The sequence below is a fragment of the Cyprinodon variegatus genome, unplaced genomic scaffold, assembly GCF_000732505.1.
Source record: "Cyprinodon variegatus isolate N-32 unplaced genomic scaffold, C_variegatus-1.0 Scaffold34, whole genome shotgun sequence".
NCBI classification, from domain to species: Eukaryota; Metazoa; Chordata; class Actinopteri; order Cyprinodontiformes; family Cyprinodontidae; genus Cyprinodon; species Cyprinodon variegatus.
Genome location: NW_015150487.1, coordinates 471,294 through 494,949, shown reverse-complemented (window position 1 = coordinate 494,949; position 23,656 = coordinate 471,294). Strand labels below are relative to the sequence as shown.

At 35.8% G+C, this 23,656-nt stretch overlaps 1 protein-coding gene across 1 annotated transcript in view; it reads left to right on the top strand.

Moving 5' to 3' along the window:
• The first annotated feature begins 746 nt into the window (after positions 1 to 746).
• Positions 747 to 23,656, top strand: part of LOC107102936 (chromosome unknown open reading frame, human C12orf10) — a 28,772-nt gene continuing 5,862 nt past the window's right edge. The window contains exons 1-6 of the mRNA XM_015402407.1: positions 747 to 1,067; positions 3,017 to 3,129; positions 11,820 to 11,979; positions 12,882 to 13,031; positions 16,064 to 16,186; positions 17,336 to 17,517. Of these exons, the coding sequence (XP_015257893.1) occupies positions 792 to 1,067; positions 3,017 to 3,129; positions 11,820 to 11,979; positions 12,882 to 13,031; positions 16,064 to 16,186; positions 17,336 to 17,517 (1,004 nt within the window). The 5' untranslated portion in view covers positions 747 to 791. The remainder of the gene's footprint in view (positions 1,068 to 3,016; positions 3,130 to 11,819; positions 11,980 to 12,881; positions 13,032 to 16,063; positions 16,187 to 17,335; positions 17,518 to 23,656) is intronic.

Below are 23,656 nucleotides of genomic sequence, written 5' to 3'. Positions count from 1 at the left end.
AAAGACACCCTTTCTATGACTGTCTAATATAGGGGTCTTGTTAACCTTGAAAACCCTACAAAAGCATGATTTGGAATAGGACTTAATTTTCATTTTCATAACAAAAAAGATTGAAAACAGCATTTAATCAGTTATATTTTACAATTTACACCTACAAACACAAAAAACATACATTCTTTTGACAATTTAAAGCTTTTATGGTATTCCTGCTGAAACAAGATACATTTTCACCTTTTCAAAACCAATAACCAATAGAATTGCATCTAATGTTATTTCACAAATAGTTTGATGTATTAGTTTATTTGATTACCGTAGTTGTTTTCGATGCTCATCCCTGAAAAAAGAAGATGCCCGGGAAATATTGTATTTGTATACCATATATGTATTTATGTATGAATACATATATTGTTAACATGTATGTTTATTTTATGTTTAAGAAATGAACACATAAACATAAAGTAACATAGAATTAAGCTTTATTCATTTTTGTTTAGTTGCCCTCCGAATCACTAATGGGTAACCAGAGTCTTTAGCGCCATCTGCTGCTAATACTTAAAATTATAATTACAATACTTGTAATTACAATACCTATTTTTTCAAAAAAGGAAAAGTATAATATTTCTACTGGTTTTATCTAAAGTGCTATCAGCTTTAATATTAAATTAGCCAATCATAAATGTAGACAAGTAGGAGTAACAGCTTCATTTGATATGTGACGTAAGAGGGACGTCACATCCGGTCCGGCAGCTAAATGTACCCGCCAATAGCGCTCGTCTTGTGCAGTTACATGAATGTGGTTTATACGAGTTGCTGCACTTAAAATAACAAAAACTTCCTACTCGGTAGCAAATACAAAAGGTTTGCGTCGATCAACGAGGTTGGGTTTTCTGTCTAGCTGGTGTCGTTTTGGCTCTGTGAATATTTCTGCTGCAGAATTTATGTCAACTGAACCGAAGAGAATCCGCACCGAAAACATGACGATTAAGAAGATCGGAACTCACAATGGATCCTTCCACTGCGACGAAGTATTGGCCTGCTTCTTTCTTCGCCAATTACCGGAGTACGCGGTAGGTTCGGACAAAATCTGTAAAGAAATCGGACTTTAATTCCCGTTTTTTCTTTTTAAGTATTTTATTCGTTGCGTTTTGTGTTTACTTCGATGCAGCACAAGATGGCGCTGTGATTTTACAAAATAGTCATGTACTCGGAGTTTGGTATAAAATTAAATATTCTTTACGTTTGAAATCCAAGTATTTGAGAATCTAACAATGTGTTATCTATTTGTACTTAAATGAGGTTGTACAATATATTCAGGGACGTTTTTATTTCAGAATTAACAAAAAAATAAGCTGTACCGTTATTCTTATTTCCCAGTTGATCACACTACTGCACTATGTTTTCCTCAGCACTCTTTTCCTCGTTTATCATTAAAACTTCTCAGCCAGTTGCTCTCCATATAACATATGTGAACTTAGTGCTGAAAATAATTTTTTTAACTTGGTATAATTCTGCAGAAACCAAGTAGAATTTGATTTAATATCATTCAACTTACTTAATCAATGCATCTTCTATGAAAAGGAGCAGACAGACCGGTCTTATGAAATCTGCCCTTTAATTCATTTTACAACAATTCAGCATCAGTTCTGTAACAGTATTTTAATTAATCTTTTCTCAATTATCAACATTTGCTGTAATTACATTTAAAAGTTTAATTATAAATACAGCAGATTTTAAAAACATTAAAATTTGAGGATTTGGTTGACTTTAAGACTGCTAAATGTATGTACAAAGTAAAAGATAAATAGTTGCCAGTACATATTCAAGGTCTGTTTTTGATCAGGGACGGCGCTTATGATATCAGAGGGTATAAAATGTTCAGAAAACCAAAAGCAAGAACAAATGTAAAACAACATTGTACTTTTGTTGGGGTTGATGTATGGAACTAATTAAATCAGGAGCTAAAAGATTGTACAACATTAACAAGGTTTAAAAACATATTTAAGAATAATACGATAAAAAAAAAATGAAACGTGAATAAAATTAAGAGCAGTAAGATATTGGGTGTGTTACCTTTTTTGTTTCTTTCTTTCTTTTTCCTAAAAAATGTTGTTTTTGTATAATAATATTTCCTAAAATCGTATGTTGGTATGTATTATAAAATCTTTTAATCTTTTTTTTTTTCTTTCTTTTGCTTTCTAGTCCAATGTAAATTGCCTTTGGAGGGTGGGAATTATAAGCTTCTTGCTTCTGCCAATACATCCTTTTCAGACTGTTTTAATTTATGTTATATGGACATATACTGTCTTCACTATATACTTGTATGTCTGAAATAAATAAATAAATAAATAAATAAAAAAAGTATTTCAAGTATTATACAGCTAATTCAATATCTTAATGCAATATCATAATTATATCCATGCATTAACTATCATAGATCCCTAACATTGTAGTTTTTATCTTTTTTTAATTCAATCATCGTTTTTCATTCTTCATTTTATCGATTACGGCTGTTCCACAAAAATAATAATTTTTACTGTGAGGATCCGTTCTGTAATTTTTTTCTCAAATGTTGGTCAGATGTTATATTTTCTTTTTTGCTTTGTGCTAACTTAAAGTATCATATAATGACTTGTTTTACCGTCATAATGTAAACTTCTATTTTGACAAACTGCAGCCAATTAGGGTCACAGAATTTTAAAACTTTTTGATAAATCTTATGCATTTCTAATGCCCCCCAATAAGATGTTTAATTTCAATTCAATTTATTTATTTAGTGCAAATTCACAATATATCATCTCAAGGTACTTTATAGAGACAATTCAATCATATACAGCCAGAGTGGTAAAAAGTTTTCTATCTAAGGAAAACCAGCTGATTGCATCGAGTCTTTGACTTTGCAGGATTTGCTCCTCCTGGATGAGCATTTGGTTACAGTAGACATTTGCCTCCATTTTGTTGCTAGCTCTACAGCAATTCCTCACAGTAATATTTATGATTGATTGTGATCCTTTTTCAGGATGCTGAAATAGTTCGGACTAGAGATGCAGCGCTATTGGCAGAATGTGACATCGTTGTTGACGTGGGAGGAGAATTCGACTCCAAAAGGCATCGCTATGACCATCATCAGAGGTACCATCTCATTTCACTTGGTAGCTGGTAACAAATCACGTTGTAAACATGAACATGCCTTTTGTATATCAGTTTAGAGGTGCATGTAAGAAAATTACAATATCTTGAAGAGTTTCAGAAAATTAAAAAACTTTCCTTTTTTCTTTTTTTTTATATAAATTTGATGATTATAAATTACATATATGAAAAGCCAAAATTCAGTGTCTCACAATATTGAATGTGTCCCTGAGCCTCTAAATGGTCATTTCGTGTTGATGAGAGGGCAACACAGGGTTATTGCACAGGATGTTTATATGGGATTTATATAGATAGATATTTTTATTCATACATATATATAGATATTGCGCTGAGTGTCAGATATAGAGAATCAGGTTATTGCGCAGGGTATCGAATAGTAATTTCCCATTATACATTGCACAAGTTATTGCTGTTGTAGTGTCATATTTTAGAGTCTGGTTGCAGCAGGAATGATTGACCTGCGGTAGCGCTTCTTTTTGCAATCAGGGTGTAAAAGTCTTTCACTAAAGGAGCTGCTCAGCTCCTCTGCAGTCTGGTACAGAGGGTCAAAGGTGTTGTCCATGATGGATGTAAGCTTGGACTGCACCCAAGGGTTATCAAGCAAAATCCACACACGAATTTAAGAGGGTTCACAAGAGGTGGGCTGAGGATAGAGTCAGTGCATTAAGAGCCACTAAGCACAAACAAATCCTACACGTCACATTCTTACCTGAGTTATAAAGATATAGGCCTTTGGGCTACTGCTCAATGGTAAAAAATAATCATCTATTTAAATGAAGGTAATTTTTATTTCAGTCGTAAATAAAGGTCCCAGAGTCTGGAGGAAGAGTGGAGAGGTACATGATCTACATTGCCGTAGGGCCATAGGGAAGTTTCCACAGTCAGTGATGGTTTATGCCTCCTATGCGTTTTCTGAAGTTGTGTCCACAGCTTCTGTCTACCAGGACATTTTAGAGCCCTCCTTGCTTCCTTCATTATAGAAGATTGTGATTTAATTTTTCCAACAGAACCAGGTACGGGCCCATATTGCTAAAGGAACTAGAATCTGTTTCAGTGATCATTGTGTTTAGGGATTTCCTGATCCAGTGATGATATCAGACACCAGTCCAAAATAAAAAAAAAAAAAAAAACAAATAGTAGAATGTATCGCCCTAAATATAGAATAAATGACTCGGTTGTTTTTATAATTATTTTTGTTTACTATTATTCGCTGTTTGAGATAAATCCCTTTTATTATTCCTGCTGATATAGAAGCAGATTAATATCTGTATTGGGCAATACTCAAACATCTCCTTGCTCTCTCTCTGTATGGCTAATATCCCTGTGTTAATAGCGTACTCTATCTTTGGTTGAAGAGGGAGAAATGTGCAGCACAGAACACACAGCACGGGAACACTCACATGGGTGAACTGTGTTGTCCTGCATTGGATGAGGGGTTGTAGAAGGCAAACAAGTTCGTCAGACCGACACGCGGGCACCAACAATCCTACGTAGTTTGTTATTGTCCCTCTTGTCTCGAGGGGGTGGAATAACATGGTGCAGACCATGCTTCAAAATTAGGCATAAATCAAAAATATCTGCGTCATACTTGTGACAGTATACACAGTCCTTAAGTGTTGAGGGCTGCTTACTAAGGCATTAACGCCAAATGCTCAGTTAAAGTCCTAACCTATTGGTGGCTTCATTCAAGATTAGAAAATATTGAAATTGGGGCACGTTTCCACTGGATTCCACTTTAATATGAATAACATTGATAATGTCCTCGATATCTGATGCTAATTAATCAGATTAACAGCAAGATTTCCCACCAAGGCTGTTTTTCTTGATTAGGTGTAAAATATTGGCCAGTTTCATGTCTGGTCTTTAGTTATTACTATCCGACACCTTCCATGTTGATGTGCCTTATCTTTAAGCCAGGGGCTGTAATTAATCTCATTTATTGCACAGGGTTCTCCAGCCCCCACATATTTTATCATTCTAGGGTTTTTTATTATAGCGATATTTATATATTAAAATAATGAAGATTAAGGATGTTGTCAGTGTTACCCCTCCTTTAGTTTCTTTTCTGAAATATTGAATTAGTCTGTCTCTATACGATTCATGAAGGGACAATCTCTTTTTCACTGAAAGTCTTGTAGGTGTGGGTAAAAAAGCCGGTTCCAGCTGTTTTGCTAACTTATTGTCCTGATCTGAATCAGACTGCTTTTAGGCCTATATACTGATAAACGCATGTCAGAGATCTCTTGCTCTCCAGCGGTTTGTGCTAATTAGCGCTCCTTCAATCGAACCCCCTGCTGTTAGTTCACGAGGCTCAGGGCTGCTACGACTCAGTCAGGGGCCACAGCAGAATGCGGTTGTCACTTGCATATGCTGATGATAATTGTAATGGCAAAAAAGGATATAACTGGGCCGAATGCTTGAGTAAAGAGCTGGAAAGGGGCAATTAGACAGATGAACCTGACAGCTGCATCAATAGAAAAGCAGACACCAAGCCTTTAAAAAGCTGTGTCATACGATAATTATTATTCTGTATATTTTAATAGCAAGATCGAGTGAATCAGTGGAATGGATAGATTCAGAGATTGAAAGACAAACCAGCTGTGGCGGAAGGATAGTGGATATATTGGAGAAATGTTTGATATGGAGCTAGCAGTGGAAAAGGAAAAGATAAGGATTATAGGAGTAGCGAAGGAAGATATTAAGAGCAATTGGGTGATGGAAGAGGATTCTAAGGATTGGATGAGATGGAGGCAATAATCTGCTCTGGAAAGCCTTAAAAGGGGCAACTGAAAGAAGAAGGTAGTTTGTTGACTAAAGTGTAATCACTCGCAGCCAATTTAGTCCCAGTCAATTCTTGCTTTGCTGTTTGAGCCACTATGTTGGGCAAAGCTAAGATAAACTGACTTGTGTTGCTTCCAAGTGATAAATTGATGTCAGTGTTTTTTGTTTAGATATCATTTCTAGAGAATGAAGAACACATTAAAGAAAGGGAAATAAAAGAAGTGGATAAAAACAACTTATGGAATAAGATAAGTCTAGAGATGTCCCGATCCAGGTTTTTGCACTTCCGATCCGATACCGATATTGTTTTTGGACTTCCGATCCGATACCGATACTGGCCGATACCAGCCTATTCGGGCATGTATTTAAGTTTAAGTTAAAGTATTAAGCCTTAGTTGTAAGACTCATGTTGAAAAGGGTTTTAGTACACTTGATAACATCTAGCCAACTGAATTAGGTGCGATTGAATAAAACACAATGATTGGTAACAACAAACTTTCCTGTTTATTAAGAGATAAACACAAACTGGACAAAATTATGAATAGCAATCTGAAATTGCACAGTGAACAGTAAAACCGTAAACAGTTAAAGGTGCAAGTATTACTGTAAGTTTTAATAAAAATGCAAAACAGAATATGGAAAATATTCTATTAACTTAGAATCAGGACTCTACTCTTGAAAAAAGACACTGCTTAAAAAAAATCAGTGCAAATAATAGTGAACTATTACACAAAAATGCCTTATACTCCCCAATCTCCTCCACACCTAGTCTCCATCTACACATCGTGCAGGATAAAATAATCCAACACGGCTGACATTTTCCCCGCTATCTTCCAATTCACCTGTTTTAATGGTTAGGCCGGGAGACAGACCCAAAAAGACCCGTGGTTGTGTTGAAGGTGTTCTGGAAAATGCGGACCGGATTCGGGGAACACTGGCGCAAAATAGTGGAATGGATCATTTCAATCGGTGAAACTGGAAATACGGCCGTTTCAGGAAACTGCCGTATACTGGAATACGGACCAGATTTTTTTTTTAAAACTGGATCGGCAGTCTGGATCGGCATTTGTTATATGCTTTGCCGATACGCATTTTTTTGCCCATATCGGCGTCCGATCCGATATGTGGATCGGATCGGGACAAGCCTAGATAAGTCAATTGCATTATTCTGAATTCTACAGCAAATCTGCAGTTAGAAAATAGATGAAAGCTCTGTAGCAATCTCCTCTTTTGGTATTGGTCCAATTAGCTTCAGGCAACTCTTCAGTTAGTCAACTTCAACTAGAATGCTAACATTATCGACTTTGGAAGGTAGTCTGCCAGCATAAGCTAATGTTACCAATGACATGTTAGTTTTAACAGCATTGCATAGTGTAAACATGCTTCCATCATGCTTTATCAAGGTTTAGATTTTTCACTCCAGACTTTCATTTTTTTTTTCATGACCTTCAAAGGTTGCTTGTCAACCTTCTGTGTGGCAGAAACGCCACTGTAAGTGTAGTAAGTGTATTTGGTGTCTTACACTTGTCAAATGGAATGTGATTAAAGTTGAGTACCGCCGTGATTTGCAAATTTTTTTTTATCATAAATTATGATTATACAGCTAATGCAATTAATTACCCAGCCCTTGTCTTTTTTTTGGGATTATTAGCCATGTAGGAACCAGTGAGGTCAAGACCTCATATGAACTTAGCCCTTTAACCTTAGCTTCCACCACCAGGCCCTGGGTTGTTTTGATGTCACATTTTGTTACGCATCCAAAAACAAGTATCTTTATAAACAAAACCCATCTCAACTTGATTTTAAAGCCAACTATACTTCACTAGGGCTGCAACTAAAGATTATTTTGCAATCGATTTCTGTCGATTATTTTTTCAATTAACGGATTAATAATCGAATAGCCAAAGGTTCCTTAAAGACTTTATATTAACTTAAACCAGGCGAAAGTAAAACTTTTCACTTGAGGAGTTCTGGATGAGGATAATGACGTATTTTATTAGCAACATTTAAAAATTTCTTTTTTTTTTTTACAATTTTGGTGTACCGGTAATTGCCGCTGGGTTGCTCTGTCAGCTAAAGACATATTTTAGAGTCTGTCTACTCCAGTTAACAATTAATCGATTACTTAATTAGTTGACGATTATTTCAGCAGTCAAATGATCCGACTAATTGTTTCAGCCCTATACTTCAAAAACACCAATAACTTGTAATCTGTCATCTAATTAGACCTTTCTCTTTTTCCCTTGTTACCTTTTTATTTTGTCTCCCTGCATTTCCAAATACCTTCCATCCTGGCATAAAACGGCCTACATATAAGAAACACCTTCCAAGGCACATGCATCTCTGCGGTCTCCAGAAATGAGCTGGAACTCCAAAATCAGTGACCGATCGAATTTTGATTGAAACATTTTATCAGCCAATAAGATAAGCTTTGCAATTAAGTTTTCGAGCAGACAAGACACTGGTAGTACTGGTTTGTTATTTCTATTTCAAGCCCACAAGTACATTACTAAAGCACTATGATGGAACCCTTTCATGCTCTGGGTCTGACAATTCATAGTTATGCTCCCGATGAAATACGGTGTCTAGCAGAAAATGTGGCACACTGTTTTTCTGCCAGTTTCACATGCAGCGGAACCCTGGAAAAAGGGCTATAAGGCCATTTCCAAATATTTGGAGGCAGCCATTTTACAAACAAGATTCTTAAGTGGAATATATTCATAGAGTTGCCAATAATTCTAGAAGGGGCTGATCTATTAAGTTTGCCACAATGTCAAAGCATGTTTAGCTTAGAGGAAATGCAGGAATGCAAAAATGAAGACTTAAGATATAAGGCATGTATGGCTTCAAGGGAGAGAAAATGCTCATGGAAAAAAAAAGAAGCCTGGCAGCATTATATAAGTTTGCAAAGTGCAATTACAGAAACCATGAGACTTTCTAACAATGTCCTTAGGGCAGATAAAAATAAATTGGAGCTGCTAGGCTAAGGTGCTCAGAGCAATGTTTGGAGAAAACTGAACATGGCAACAACACGGCACAAACACCTCATACCAGCTGTACCGTAAACTACAGTGGCGGCGGGCTGACAACTCGAGCTTGTTTGGGAGGAACAGAGTTGTCCTCGAACACCATATTGCAAAGTCTAATGTTTGAACCTCTGCACTAAGAATCAAGCAGCAAAGAAATCTGAAATCTTAAATGTAGATGGGTGGGATGAATTTAATTAACAGTGATCAAACTATACAAAAGAGGATTACTCCAAGAAATGCTGGTAAAAGTGATTATAATAGCAATTATATTTAGGTGGTCTTGCACCAAAATTATTTTACACTATAGCTGATGTTATTTAACGGAAGCTTTAAACAATCAAATTGTAAAAAAAAAAAAAAAATCTGATTGCAGCCATCTGTAGCAAAATGACAGCTGTAGAGAATATTTATTAATGCAATTATTTCATCCTATGCATTATATTTATCATAAAAGTTGCATGTTTGTTGCCTTTATGCTGGAAAATAAATCCCCAAACTGATTTGGTGCCCCCCCTCCCCCAAAGGCATGTCTCTAAGCGTGAGCGCAGACATGCGCCGCAGGTCTCCCTTCAGACACGTGCAGAGTTGGGTGGGTTCCAGCAGTGAGCCTCTGCTGGTCATTTAATTCAAGTTTAATTAGGATGCTTTGGCTACAGCACAGCGGAAAGAGCAACGTCAAATGAATGAGTGACATGCTAGGGAGAGTGGGGGGTAATCACTGCCATTAAAGGGCTAATTGGCCAAGCTATGGCCTTTCTATGGAAAGAGGAAAGAAAAAAAATACACAGAGTGCAAAGAATATTTTTATATTAGCCAAATAGAAATCATTGCACCTGTTAGTATAAAATCAACCAAGACAGAATCTTAAGGGAAAGATTAAAGGGAAAAAAAGTTGGAGAAGGTTTAGCAGAAAAAAAAGTTTTGAACAGCATATGTTTGTAAGCTGAGGAACCTAATGTTTCTGATTCCTCTAATCATTAAGAGATTCACTTTAAGCTGTGCACACATTCTGTCTGTGTGTGCAGGCATGCTACATGGAATTGTAGAAGCATGACAATAGACATCCAGCTTCATGAAGCTGGCAATGATGGAAAATTAGGCTTTAGCAAAGAACCAGCAAAGCATTGGCAATTTTCTCCCATGTTTTAGATGAACATTTTTAATGTGACAGGAATCCAAACATCATTCTATCCAATTTGTGTTTTATATTTTCAGGAAAAGCATCAACCACTACATCGAAACTGTAGGCCAATCTTACGCTTTACCTGCTCTGTGAATCAGGCTTGCTCCAATAGATTGTGCAAATATCACACAGACAGTAATTCAAACTACAGTCTAAGGATGTCAGGAGCAGGGTTAAGGCTTTGTTATTTACGAAAAGGCATGTCAGGGCAGATTTTATGGAGCTGCAGGGATAATTGTCATATACCATCAGAGTTAAATGCATTTATCAAGGCAGCACCCGTATAAATGTCAGGACCCGTTCTCCTTAAGTATAATATTGTGTTCAAATACAATTATGGTTTAATTCGATTGACTTTGATTCCACATTTGGGTGTGAAATAACAAAATGAAACAATGTCAAATAAATTAGACTCTAGTGAGATCATATTAAAAACTCTTGGTAAATAAAAGTAGTGCAGACAGCTTGCGGGGTCTGTACATAGTTTAGTTTATAAATTTATGATGATTCCTTCAGAGCAGTGATGAAAGAAAACAACTTGCAAAATCATGAATAAAATCATGCTGTCTTCTTCCGCTAAAAAATGGAGTTTGTTTGGATACGAGCAACAACCTCTTTAATTCCTGTCACATCTAATCCAGGGTTTTCAGCTTTTTCCATTGGGGTTCAGAGAACTGCCTCAAATTCTTGCAGTCACTTCATTTTGTGGGTAATACCCCTCAGAGATTAAACATTTCTTACTTTAAAAGTATCTTATGGTAAAGCTTACAGTTAAAAGACGTCATGTTTTGCTATTTAAAAGTTGTTGTCAGATGTACCTTTAATATAATAAGAGCAAATGCGCCCTCTATAGTGCTAATTTCATTTCCTTAGAAATGAAAGCTGAAACTGGGGCTGCAACTAACCATTGTTTTGATCAATTAATATGTTAAATATTTTTTGATTAAATCAAAGTTAAGGGGTTCTGGACAGAGCTTATTCGCACACAAAAATAGTTAATCATTTAATAAACGAGTAGAAAATAATTTAAATAATAGATTCAGGATTGACTCGGTCGTGTCAGTCCTAGCTGAAAGCATTCTAAAGATGAATGATAAGAATACAAGAGGAACAAACAGAGTACCGGTCAGTAATTATAAGTAAGACATTTTTCTATTGATTGTTGAGTGATACGCATTCATTTTTCACTGACTTTTCTTTTTAATCAGATGTAGCTACATTTTAAAATTAGAATCAGGCATAAACAATGTAAGGCTCAATTAATGCTAGGGTTAGGGTTAGGGTTAGGGATATAAGTTAGAGATATAAGTTAGAGATATAAGAAAAAGATTAACAATATTTTGTGTCTTTCAGTAAGTTGACATAACTTATTTATGATAGATATGAAAATACATGATTGTGAAAGGGCTTTCACAATAAAACTCTTTTGCTAAAATAAAAAAAGGCGGTAGCATCTTAACTGGAAATTATGACAAAAAAAAAACGCTCTGTGTCCATCTTACAGAGAATGTTATTTCTAAAACTGTTATAAATAATTTTACTGGGAAAAACTAAGGCTAAGAAAACATTTCTCTGTAAATTAATATTTCTCCCTCTTTGTGCAGAAGAGTATCATGGTGATAGACACAAACATTTGATTATGCTACCGTTAGCTTACAAGTGTTCCTCTCTCCGTTCAGGACTTTCAAAGACAGCTTCCAGAGTCTGTGTCCAGAGAGGCCGTGGGTGACCAAGCTTAGCTCTGCCGGTCTGGTCTATCTGCACTTCGGCCGTCGCCTGCTGGCTCAGCTGACGCAGATGAACGAGAGCGACAGGCAGCTGGAGATGCTCTATGACAAGGTGAGACCAGAAGGATAACAGATTTATGGCTGCCAGATGATCGCTACTGATTGTGTTTTGTTTACTATGCTAACAGTTAGAAAAGCCTTTTCCTTTGGTGTGTTTAGTAACTGATTTGTTTAACTGAACGTAGTACGTCAGCCACCATAAAATAAAAGGCTGTGATGACAAAGAGCTGACTAGATGGGAGAGCCATTTGCTCAGACAGCAGAAAATAGAAAGTAATCAAAATTGTTATGCTTTTCATAATTAAGAAATGAAAACTAAAAAGGGAATGCTGCTGCAAGAATTGCAAAATGTCCCGCTTGTTACTGTTTAATATGAAGCCATCGACATGCTTTCAATTATAATCAGTAAGGAATGATGAGTATTTAAACAATTTAATTTACTCTGTGAAATCTTGGCCAGCAGAAACACTCAGCTGGCAGCACTCAGGGTGCCAGGCTGCTTAAACTTAGGTCAACATAAATATTGGTGCTTTTAATTCATATCATCTTGGTTTGTTTGATGTGCCTCTGTTATTTAAAGCCATACATAATCCTTTTACACATAGCTAAGGCTTTATTTATTTTAGTGTGTTTCATGTCTTTTCCTCAGCCTGTTTAGACAAACCGAAGGTCTATTTCTGCTGCAGAGCTTTGTCACGTATGTAAGCCTCTTGGAAAATGTCAGCTCTTTGAATGACCTTCTGCTGTATTGAGGATTTGAATTTTTGCTCTAAATCAGATTCCATGAGTCGCTTTTTATCCTACTTTTATCTAATTTGTTTAGCATTTTTATGTCTTTACAATGGAGTCATCTTATAAAGTTTCTTTCTCATTTAAACCCTTTTTTGTTTTCCATTAGTAATACAAGTTAAGTGATTTAAAAAAGTGTCACTTGTCTTTTTCACATGCTCACAGCTGTATGAGAACTTTGTGGAGGAGGTGGATGCTATAGACAACGGCATCTCACAGTACGACGGGGAGGCTCGTTACGCTGTCTCCTCCACGCTGAGTGCACGTGTTGCACATCTGAATCCTCGCTGGAACAGCAAGAGTCAAGATACTGAGGTGAGCACATGTGACTGTGCATGTGCGGGCTACGCATAGAGGGACATGGAAATCATCACAGGTTCTGCCTACTGTTTAGAGTTCTCTGATGTACATTTATGTAGAATTGTTAATTCCCTTCCGCTGCAAAATTCAACACACAGTTAAGCTTTAAACTTTTTGTTTTGTGCAATTGAATTGTGAATTTTCTTTCCAGTCCCTAACTGCAAGGAGCATCTACAATTTTCCACTCAAGCTGGGCAGTCCCAACTTGTTTCGTACCTGTAGCTCACCTGCAACAGCCCCTGCTTTTTGTATTGTTTCTGCACAAGTAATTTAACTTTTTTTGTTTTTGTTGAAAATCAGGCCTGCAATGTGAAAGAACTTATACCCTAATCTCAATCCAAAATTTGCACTATTATTATTAAAAGGGCTTTTAAACAGTCTTGAAAAATAGTATAACCTTGGTTATCTTTCAGAATATCATAAGTATGGAATAATAGCTGTATTTTAAGATTTGATCCCAGGTGCCATTATATAAATACGTATATGTACAGGTATGCTTTTGTCCATCCACCCACCCACCCACCTGTTAAATATGTATAGATCCATACATGCTAAATTAAATCATTGCCTAACATCTAACGCTTTTCATGCATTAAGTGTTTTTTTTTGTTTTTGTTTTTTGTTTTTTATTGATGAGCATTTGTTTGTTAGTTAAGAAGCATTTCTTATAAAAAAAAAACAACATTTAGCGTTAATATTTAAGTAATCATGTCATGCTTCTGCATATTGACAAAATAGCCTTAGTGTCCATTATGATTGAGGAATAAATCCTCTTGTCTTCATAAAACGTCATGAAGCCACCTTCTGATCTGCTTTGATATAGATATAAAGCTTTTGAACCCACATGGTTTCTATAAATCTGACTTAATTATAATGACATATAATGAACAAGCCGTCTTGAAAAAAATCCTAAATGGGTTAAAAGTGTTTGTGACTGAGAAAGCTGGTGCAAAGCAATTAGTTTCCAGAAGGTTCATTTTGAAGCTCAACAGAACCCGACAGACAACGACCCAGTGTCAGTTTTGTGTCTCATTAATGCAGGCTGGGAATGTCTTTAGGGAATCAGCAGCTGATTTCAGGAAACTCTCATGAGAAATTTGCTGCCTTGGAAATATGTTGACTTCTCCAATGTATTTCTTTTCCATGTTAAGGACTCTCACAGGACCAGTTGGCCTATTTGTTTTTTTTGTTTGTTTTTTTTTTTTTACAGTTCAGCTCACACAATTATTATTTTTTGTCTGGGTACTTTTGTCCAATTTTCACACCGACTGATCCTCCGGAGCCACTGGAAAACCCAGACAGATTCACGGGAGATTTACCTGTGAGATCTTAGCAGTTCCTGTTTTGTTATAATTGAAAAACTTAATGGATGTTTATGTCCTCCATCCATGACAGCTAAAACCTGCTGCTGCTGCAGACTACTCATTCAGATGCATACAGATTAGCCCTCTGCCTGCCACACAGTAACAAGCTGTGAGCGTTTGTGTGTTTTAAGGTTATATCCTTTTGGAGATTTTATACTATTTATGTATTATAAATAGTATAAGTAGTATTACTATTATGTATTAATTGTGTAGGTACCATGTGGTTGTGAAAGTTATAGATTGAGTAAAATTTAAATGTGAATGAGCAGTTTTGCTTTTTCTCTTTTAATCTTAAATCACAAAAATCTTATTTTTTTAATTCAGTCTTTCTCTGTAGAAAAAGAACATTTTTATTTGGAATCTCCCATCAGACTCTCACCGTATGAAGCAGGTAGTTCTGCAGATCAAAATAATTACAGGTTGAAATGGTCCTTTCTTGTTAAAATCGTTCAACCTCTTCCAAAAGAGCAAAGAAAAGACTTTCAAGCAATCATAACTTTCCAGACCTTCAGTCTTTCTTTAAAACAGGACTCAACTATGCATATTATAGTAAATGACGATTTTCTGGTGGTGGACCATAAACAATGTTAAGCCCTTTTCTTTTGCCTCTTTGAAGCATTTATCACCTAGAATTTTATCTTAGGAAAACGGTTATCAGACTGTCAGAATATGCTGCCAGGTTAGGGTTGGAGCACTTTAGCAGAACTCTTCATAGGATCTCTTAAAGCATCTTCTGTGTATCCTTCCCAGAGTAAATCCATGACTGCTCAGTCAGCTGGTCCAAAGTGGTTCAGTTTCAAATTCCAGAATATGACAGAAGGCGGTTTGATTTTGCAACAGTGCAGTGTTGCCAGTTGCTTTCAGAGGCAACAAACCTGGAAGTTGCAAGTCTAGCGCCCCATAGCGGCTAAAAGTTATAATGTTTTGAATATAAAGAAATAGTCAAATTTGATCAAATGCTGCGAGTGGTGCAGTGCGATTTGAAAATCACACCTGTTAATGTACCTGTTGTCCTAAAGATACCTATTTTATTTTTTGACATTTTGTTTTTCTTTAAGGAGCAGTGTGTGTGTGTATTTTTGGTACTGTAATATGCTGTGTTATGAAGTCATAGCCATACAGCCGGCCGCCTAAAAAAGACTGTACAGAAGTTATACTTTTTATCTTCACTTTATCAAGTGCAAAGGGCTTCTTAGTACTATATCTGTTATAGCATTAAATATCCTAAGTTATGCGGTAACATGCAGCCGCTTGGGTGGACTTTCATTGTCATTGTGCTTTAAACCTATTGTTGCTTTCAGTGATCAAGATGTTAGAGTGAATAGTTGAGTGATGATGAAACTGAAGAATAAACATGAATGTGTGGGATTATTTGCAACCATTATAGTCATCACAATATGTAATGGTAATATTTGAAATGCATGATATTGTCTTTTCTCCAAGTTCTACATTGGGCAATTAGTAAAACAAAATGCTCCTTTATCTGATGCTAAAAAAAATATTTCTGCTCCTTTTATCGCTGCTTGTTTATGACAATGTGATTTAAATAAATGCATAGTATTCATTACACAGTGAACCAAGGAGCTTTGATTGCAAACTAATCGTTTTGCATTTTATTACAAGGAGGGTTTCAGAAAAGCCATGAAGATGGTTGGTGATGAGTTCCTGGACCGCCTGGATTACTACAAGTCCTCCTGGCTGCCAGCTCGAGCAGTTGTTGAACAGGCAATCAAAGAACGACATCAGGTAACAGGACTGTGAACACATATTACACAGCATCTAGGTGTAGTTTTATAAAAAGAATGAGTATGTAAGGCTTTTATTAAGCTCATGCTTGCTGTTAATTATGATCTAGATAATGTATGTTTTTAAAATAATAAACTATTAAGTTTTGTAACTGATTTGGCATAAGGGGTGACATTCAATATTTCCTATGTCTGTTAGTGGGCTTCAGCTCCTTAGGATTTAGATAAGATGTGAATCAATGGCCAACATTTTAAAGTATGAAAAATCTGTGTTTAAATGGCCAAATTCAGAATAACAAAAATAAATAAAAAGAAACCTGTTTCAGCATTTGAAGTTAAAAACAATCAAAATCTCCAAAATTAGAACACTAAACAAAATAGGCCTTATTTAGTTATTAGTATGATTTAAAAAAAGGGAACGCTGATCTGCTTCTGTTGCACATTTGCACATGCCTAGAATGTTTTTAGCTCATTCAATGGAATAGAAGATCTCTCTAATCATTTCTATCCATATCTAATAGTTAGATATGTTTCTTTTCAATATTGACATCCCCTGCACTATACTGCACACTATCAAGTGTTTTCTTGGTCCAATGTTTTAAAGAGGAAACCCCCTCCTGATTGATGCAGAACTCAGCTGCCTCTGCCAGATAAAAAAGTTAAATTCCTAAAAATGATGGCCACTAAAAGTATCAGTGTCAAATTGATGATGACTAAACAAATGCTGGCCTGATCAATCACGTCGGTTCTGTGTGGGGATGCTTGTTTGAGTGCAGCTTCAGTCACCGTGGCACGGAGGCAGACGCTGTTAGAGTTCCAATTATACCCCAGTGTGAAAACGCTTTTAAAGAGAAAAGCAAAAAAATAATCGAACTGAAGTTTTCTGCCTGATGGCGAAGATGCTTTCACTCCTCTCTTGTCAATTTAGGTAAAGAGTTTGATTTTTTTATTTTAATTGGTTCCACTTCGTTGATCTGATTGGTCGAAGCTAGCCAGAAACAGACTGTAAAAACAGATGGTTCATTTAAGTCTTCTGCCAAGAGTTTTTCTCGTTTCTTGGATGGCTCTAGGTTGCAAACAGTCTGCGGTAGGTTTGGAAGAAGAAAAATAAAAATAACCAGTGGAAGTTTCCCCTCTTTGTTGTTTCCAGGTTGATCCCAGCGGGGAGGTGCTACTGTTTTCTGAGGGTGGCTGTCCCTGGAAGGAACATTTGTTTACACTAGAGAAAGAGCTCAACGTGGAGACTCCCATCAAGTTTGTCCTTTACCCAGACCAGAACGGGCAGTGGCGGGTGCAGTGTGTCCCTGCAGGGCTCAACACTTTCCAGAACAGGTATATATAGGTCATGTCAAGAATTTAGTTGTTTTCATTTATTGCTGAAGGTCATTTAAAGGCCAAACCTGCTGTATGTGGCTTCCGATTGTAGATGTATAGGGAGCATCTTAGAAAAGTTTGCTTTGCAGAGATAAAGCACCTAACAGTCTCAGGGGTGTTGTGACTCTGACAGAAACCTTCCCACAGAGCAACATTATAGAATGATGTTTCAGGCACACACTTCGAGACTTTTCTCTACGTGTGAGAGTAAGTTTATCTTGGTGACAGAGAGGAATGATGGAATACGATTTACATTTAATGCCTAGTGGACCATATGACAGCAGCTTACTGAGCGTGAACATGTTATCCAGTGAGAGCTTACCTCCTACAAAGACAGAATAACTTGTTTTGTTTTTTTACTCATTTGTGTGGAGGTGACAACATATTGAGGGGAGCAGTTTAGTTCTTGCAGGATTCTCTAAGGAGCTGAAAAATGTAAACACAATCAACACTTTGATGAAGCCGCCAGAGTCCTGTTTCTTTTCCCGGCACACACGTCTCACTCAGGTGCATCGTTTTTGACTCCCCACTGCTAATTAGACCCAGTGCTTCAAATTAAGTTAGGCAGCGCGACACATTTCCTGTTTGACAGCAGCATTTACTTAGAGCTACTACTGAAACGTGTTGGAGTTTTCATTAATATTAATGAATTGAGATTCATGCTGTTTTGAGCAACAAAAATGAGAACATTCTGCTGTTCTTTCATTCTCCTGTTCAAAGTGTGAATGGTATTAAGAATCTTTGTGTACAAATATTTAGAACAGCAGGCTTGCAAAATGCAAAAATATAACCAAAATAATTTGTCTTTAAAGACAGAAGAGTTTAAAGTGTGTTAAAAAAAAACAAGTTTAAATAAAAAGTGATTATTGTTTGACTTGAATTTCTTTATCGAAAAACAGAACCACTTGACAGATATTATGTTGCTATGAGATATCATATCATTAAATAAACATTCTTAAAGGAGTCATAAGGTGGTATTTTAATTTAACAGTCCTTTGGAAAATGTCTTTAAAGTTATGTTATTATTAATTTTTTGGTGGAAAAAATAAATAAATTAAGGGTACCAACAACAAATTGACTTATATAGATCTAGCGTTAGCAACATAAGCAGTTTGCCATGGTTCTTTCACCATCGTTTGCCAGTCTTTTGCACAATAGGTAAAAAGTTACAGCAGCAGTAACACTTACCGACTGCCTGCAGGGGAGTTTCTGATTGTTGGAATCAATCGTTAGCTAGATAATGGCAGCCTAGCGTTAGCATCCTTCCACGAATGCCATTAATAACAGAGAAGTACCAAAATCGTGCTCTTGTGGATTTTTCTGGTTTGAAAAAGAGTCCACACACACACACAAAAAAAGAAAAAAAAAAACAGGCCAGTTCACACTCGGGTTGTTCTGGTAGGTTTTAACTGAAGCCCAGCATCAGCACACTTTTAGCATAAAAAAAATCAGATTTCAGGTGATGACTCTCTTACTGATATTCACCTACTTGTAAAGAAATTTAGCTTTGCAATTGAAACATTTCAATTCAGATATATTTAACAATCACATTTAGACACAGGCGTTATTTTGTTAGTTCATTAATTTATGAGAGACACTTTGAGGAAGAGCTGAATTTGTTAAATGATTAGTTTATTCCTGGTGCTTGCTGATGGTCCCTCTGCTGATATCAGCACAGGTGTTTTTTTTAACTGTGTCGGACTGTTATTTCATTTTGAGTGTGTCAACATAACTTTAGCCTAATTCTACAAACAATGTTAATTGCACCTGAAATAGTGATGTCCCTCTCTGTGCTTCAACTGTCAACTGTTGGAGTGGGCTTGCAATGGTAAACTGGTTAAAGCATATTTACACTAAAATCTAGATGTAATGCTTTACTAGGATGTTTACATCATTTGGTGTTAATATGCACAATGTCTTTGCTTATATGTAGCATTGCTTTGCTGCAGTTTTAAATGGTAATCACCAATGATTAGGATGCAGACTACAGACTTTCTATGCAGAATACTTGCTCAACTTGTGTCTGCCTCTGAACAAGTACAAATGATTGGAATTTGCATGCTACATCTCTTTCATAATTTCTTACAAATTGTTGTTTGGATTTTTACAAATTATTAAAATCCAAAGAACCCCCCATCCCCCACCCCTACAATGTTCATTGCAAGGTTGAATCTGGTGTTAAGAATCAACAGCTGGTTAAGCGTTTTCTTCTGTTCAGAAAATTGATAACATTATTTTATATGACGCTCTCAATCATCTGGTCTTTTGGATAACTAATCAATACCACTTAAAAGGATCGAAAGAGAACAACAGAGGGCCAATTACTGACTGGTTTTATGACATAGCCACTCATTACTATAATTACTACAGCTTATCTCATATTTTACTTTTTGGCATAAATGAAACTCATCTAGAATGGATTGGTAAAAAATATTTTAGCTCCTTAGTACTGAGCTCATTTGTTAAAGGTATTTGTACTCCAGAGAAAAACTTATTGAAATACAGTGCAAGTAACTTGCAGTTCATGTTTAGCTTGTTTTATAGGCTATAGGCAATAAACTTCTACAGAAATATATTTGGCAATATTTAACTCCAGCTAATTCTTAAAATGAAATTTTTATATTCTCCCTGCAGCTGATTTCTGGTCCTAACCCAGGATGATTTGGAAGTGAAAACGCAAAACAATTTGTAACACTGTTGTAAAACCATTTTCAAAGCCGATTGGGAACATTTAATTGTATTTTTATTTTTAATCATGCTTATTACACTTCAGGATTAGAGGTTTGTGGTGGCAAAAACTAATTTACTTCACTTGGAAGAAAAAAAAACTGCTGCCCTTGAGACTAGCTGTTTTTTCTGTTATCGCTTAGAAATGTTTAAAAGGTTGATAAGACGGGTCCGGATTCATTAAGTTAATGACAGCAGATAACAATGTGAAAAATGAAGGAGGAGGAATTCAGTTAGTGAGACTGTGGGCTTTGTTTTTATTTCTGCAACATCATTGTCCCTGAAATTTAGTGGATCTCTAAATCATGACCAGCCCTTTTATGTTCCAAATCGTTTTAATAGAGCTCTTCATAAATTGTTTTAATCATAATATATAAACATTTGTTTGATCTCATTTAACATTAGACATTAGCTTAAGTTTGGATTAACCTAAATATAAGGTTGTTCTAGTAGAATGATCCTGATATTTCCCCATCTGTCTGCTAAAGCTTAGGCCATTGTTTGCAAAGAGGATACACTAGAAATGAATGATCCCAGTTTATTAATTTATCAGTTAGAAAACTTTTTTCCTTCTGACTTCTGATACTAATATTGCCTTTTTGGACTGGCCCTGTCAAATTCATGATTTTGATCTTATTACCAAAAATGTGCTGTATAGTCAGGAACACCAGTAGAAGCATGCAAAATAGTTTTTCAAGTCAAGTATAGATTTTTTTCAAAATCAACTATTTATATGGCTGATTTAAAAACAAACTTTGTTGTTTCTTAAAGTTCATTTTAAATCTATATCAGCAGTATAAAAACATTTTGAATTTCACTCAGGTTGGATAATTTCAGTCTTCTTAAATTGTTGGTTTTTGTCACATATTAAAGACGATTGAGCTTATTCCATCAAAATGAAATGCAAATGCAGAAGTAGGGTTGAAAAATTATTTTACATTTATATATAGATGTAGTATTGTATTCTATAACAAATAATTAACATTTCTAAGCTTTGTAGACTATGATCACAGCATTTGCTATGACTGATCTTTCAGGTTTAATTTGCTTTGTTTATTAAAGCAGATATTTCTGAAGTGTTTTACTGTTGAAGGTTTTTTAAACCTGACAAAATAATTGTCATAATTTTGTAAGGGCATCTGTGAGTTTGTGTAATGTTTTTTTTTTTCTGAGTCTTTTATTTTGTTAATATTGATTGTGAAATTATATCAATTGAAATTAAGAAATATATCATCATATAAGTTTTGGCCATATTGCCCAGCCCTAAAGTGGCTTAAATTTCTTTTTACACAGATATCGGTCTGATGTAGAACCAACTGATTCTGAATCACTGTGTTCAATGACCTTATGATTGACACAATCATGCCCAACATTACTTACCTACAGTTAAGATTACACTGTGCTCTGCACGTTTGTAATGTTTATGAGCCATAGCACAGTAGGTGAGTAAGTATCGCTTAGTTTCTTGTGTCAAAATATACCACAGTTTAAAAATGATTATTAACTATTAATATATTGAAATACAGCTGTCATGCATTTACATTTTTTTCCTGATAGGCATCAAGATGCCCTGCCGAAATGTATTCAGTTGCCTCTAAACTATACGGTACATACAATGATACAATGAGTTCTCCTGTCCCACTCCTATTGTTTACATTTGATCACTGCTGCACTTTAAAAAATGTAAATGTCTATAGAGAACTGTTCAAAATGAAATTTCATTTTGTATACACTCAGATAATACAAAATGACAATAAAATCATACAGCTTATCTCATAATTACGAGATCAGTATCTCGTAATTATGAGATATTACCAGAATCTGAGATATTATCTTATCTCATAATTACGAGATCAGATCTTATGATTACGAGATACTGATCTTATAATTATGAGATCCTATCTCGTAATTATGAGAGAAGATATCATAATAAGTAGATCATATCTATATATTTGGTTATGATTACTTGAGCCAGTAATGAAGCATCTCTCAGAAAACTGGCCTTCATGATTTCTTCTTAAAAATATCTGTATCTGTTCCACTGAATAGTTCTCTGTATCCAGGTGTGACCTGATATGTGTTGGAGTTCCGCTCCTGTTTTCCACTTAATAAAGTAGCCATTTATAACCCTGGGATTACTACTTGTGGAGTAAGCATGCAGCCTTATGACCATACGCGAAAATCCATCAGCTGCTCCATTAATACAGATTCCGGTTTTAGTTTTTCATATGAATCGACATGCTTCATGAAGTTGGGACATGGTCTTTTTAAAGAATTCTGAAGCTATACTCTTTGACGATCTAAGATTTTGATAATGGTACCGACAGATAGATATTTGGGAAACAACCAAGCCAGCAGGAATGCATTTCAGATGCATTCATTTAAACAATTCTAAGGACTTGTCAGAATGCTTACAAACTAAAACTAATTCCATCCACATTGAGGAAACTCGGTATTTCTCAGTGTCGCATACCTAAAAGGAAGTAAAAGCATATTAAATCCGACAACCCACTCATTGTTCACATTTTATGTAGCGTAGCTCAGCAATGACTATCCTCCCTGATCTCCTAAATATTACATATTATCTCGTAATTATGATATTCTATCTCGTAATTATGAGATAAGATAAAATAAAAATTTCGATTATCATTCTGCATAAAAAGCATTGAACAGTGTCTGTGTGTTTACATCCCCATTGACTGCTAGCCTCCCTGAGGTAAGGCCATTGTCTTTGTTCTCCTGCCATCCCTGTCCTGTGTCCTCTCCTCCAGGTGACACAGGTGCTGCTGCCCAGTCTGTTGTTGTTGTTCCAATTTCCATTGCCAGCTGTTTCAGGGCCTGTAACTCTGTTTCCTTTATGGTTCAGGTCAGAGCTTGCCTGGTGGTGGTCTGTAGGTTTAGACTTGGACTAAATATGGTATACCTGTCAGAATATTAGCATAATTTTAGAATTTCTTTTTCTGCAAGCAGGTCAGTACCTCTCTTTGCATCCCCCAACTTCATTCTAAAAATGATTCCATAAAAAAAAAGAATAAATGACTCTTTCATTGATAACAGCATTAGCTCTAAATAGTACTGTAGTCACTGGTAACAGTGTGCATTGTCATACTGATTTTAATTCAATGTTTTTGCACTATAGAAAAATAATCTATCACATTCGAAGTTGGAAGGTTTAAATAAAAGAGCAACACAGTTTTTTTTTTTAAAGATACGTGTATCATCTGTTGCCCTGTTAGTCCGCTGTGCTTTCCTCTGGTTTCTTTTAGCAGTTGTTGCAGTGACCTCTTTTTGGAGGTGAGCTCATGTTGTCATTTCAGATGGCATCTCTTACTGCTTCTCTTGCCAATTCTTTAAAAATCTTTCTCCCACT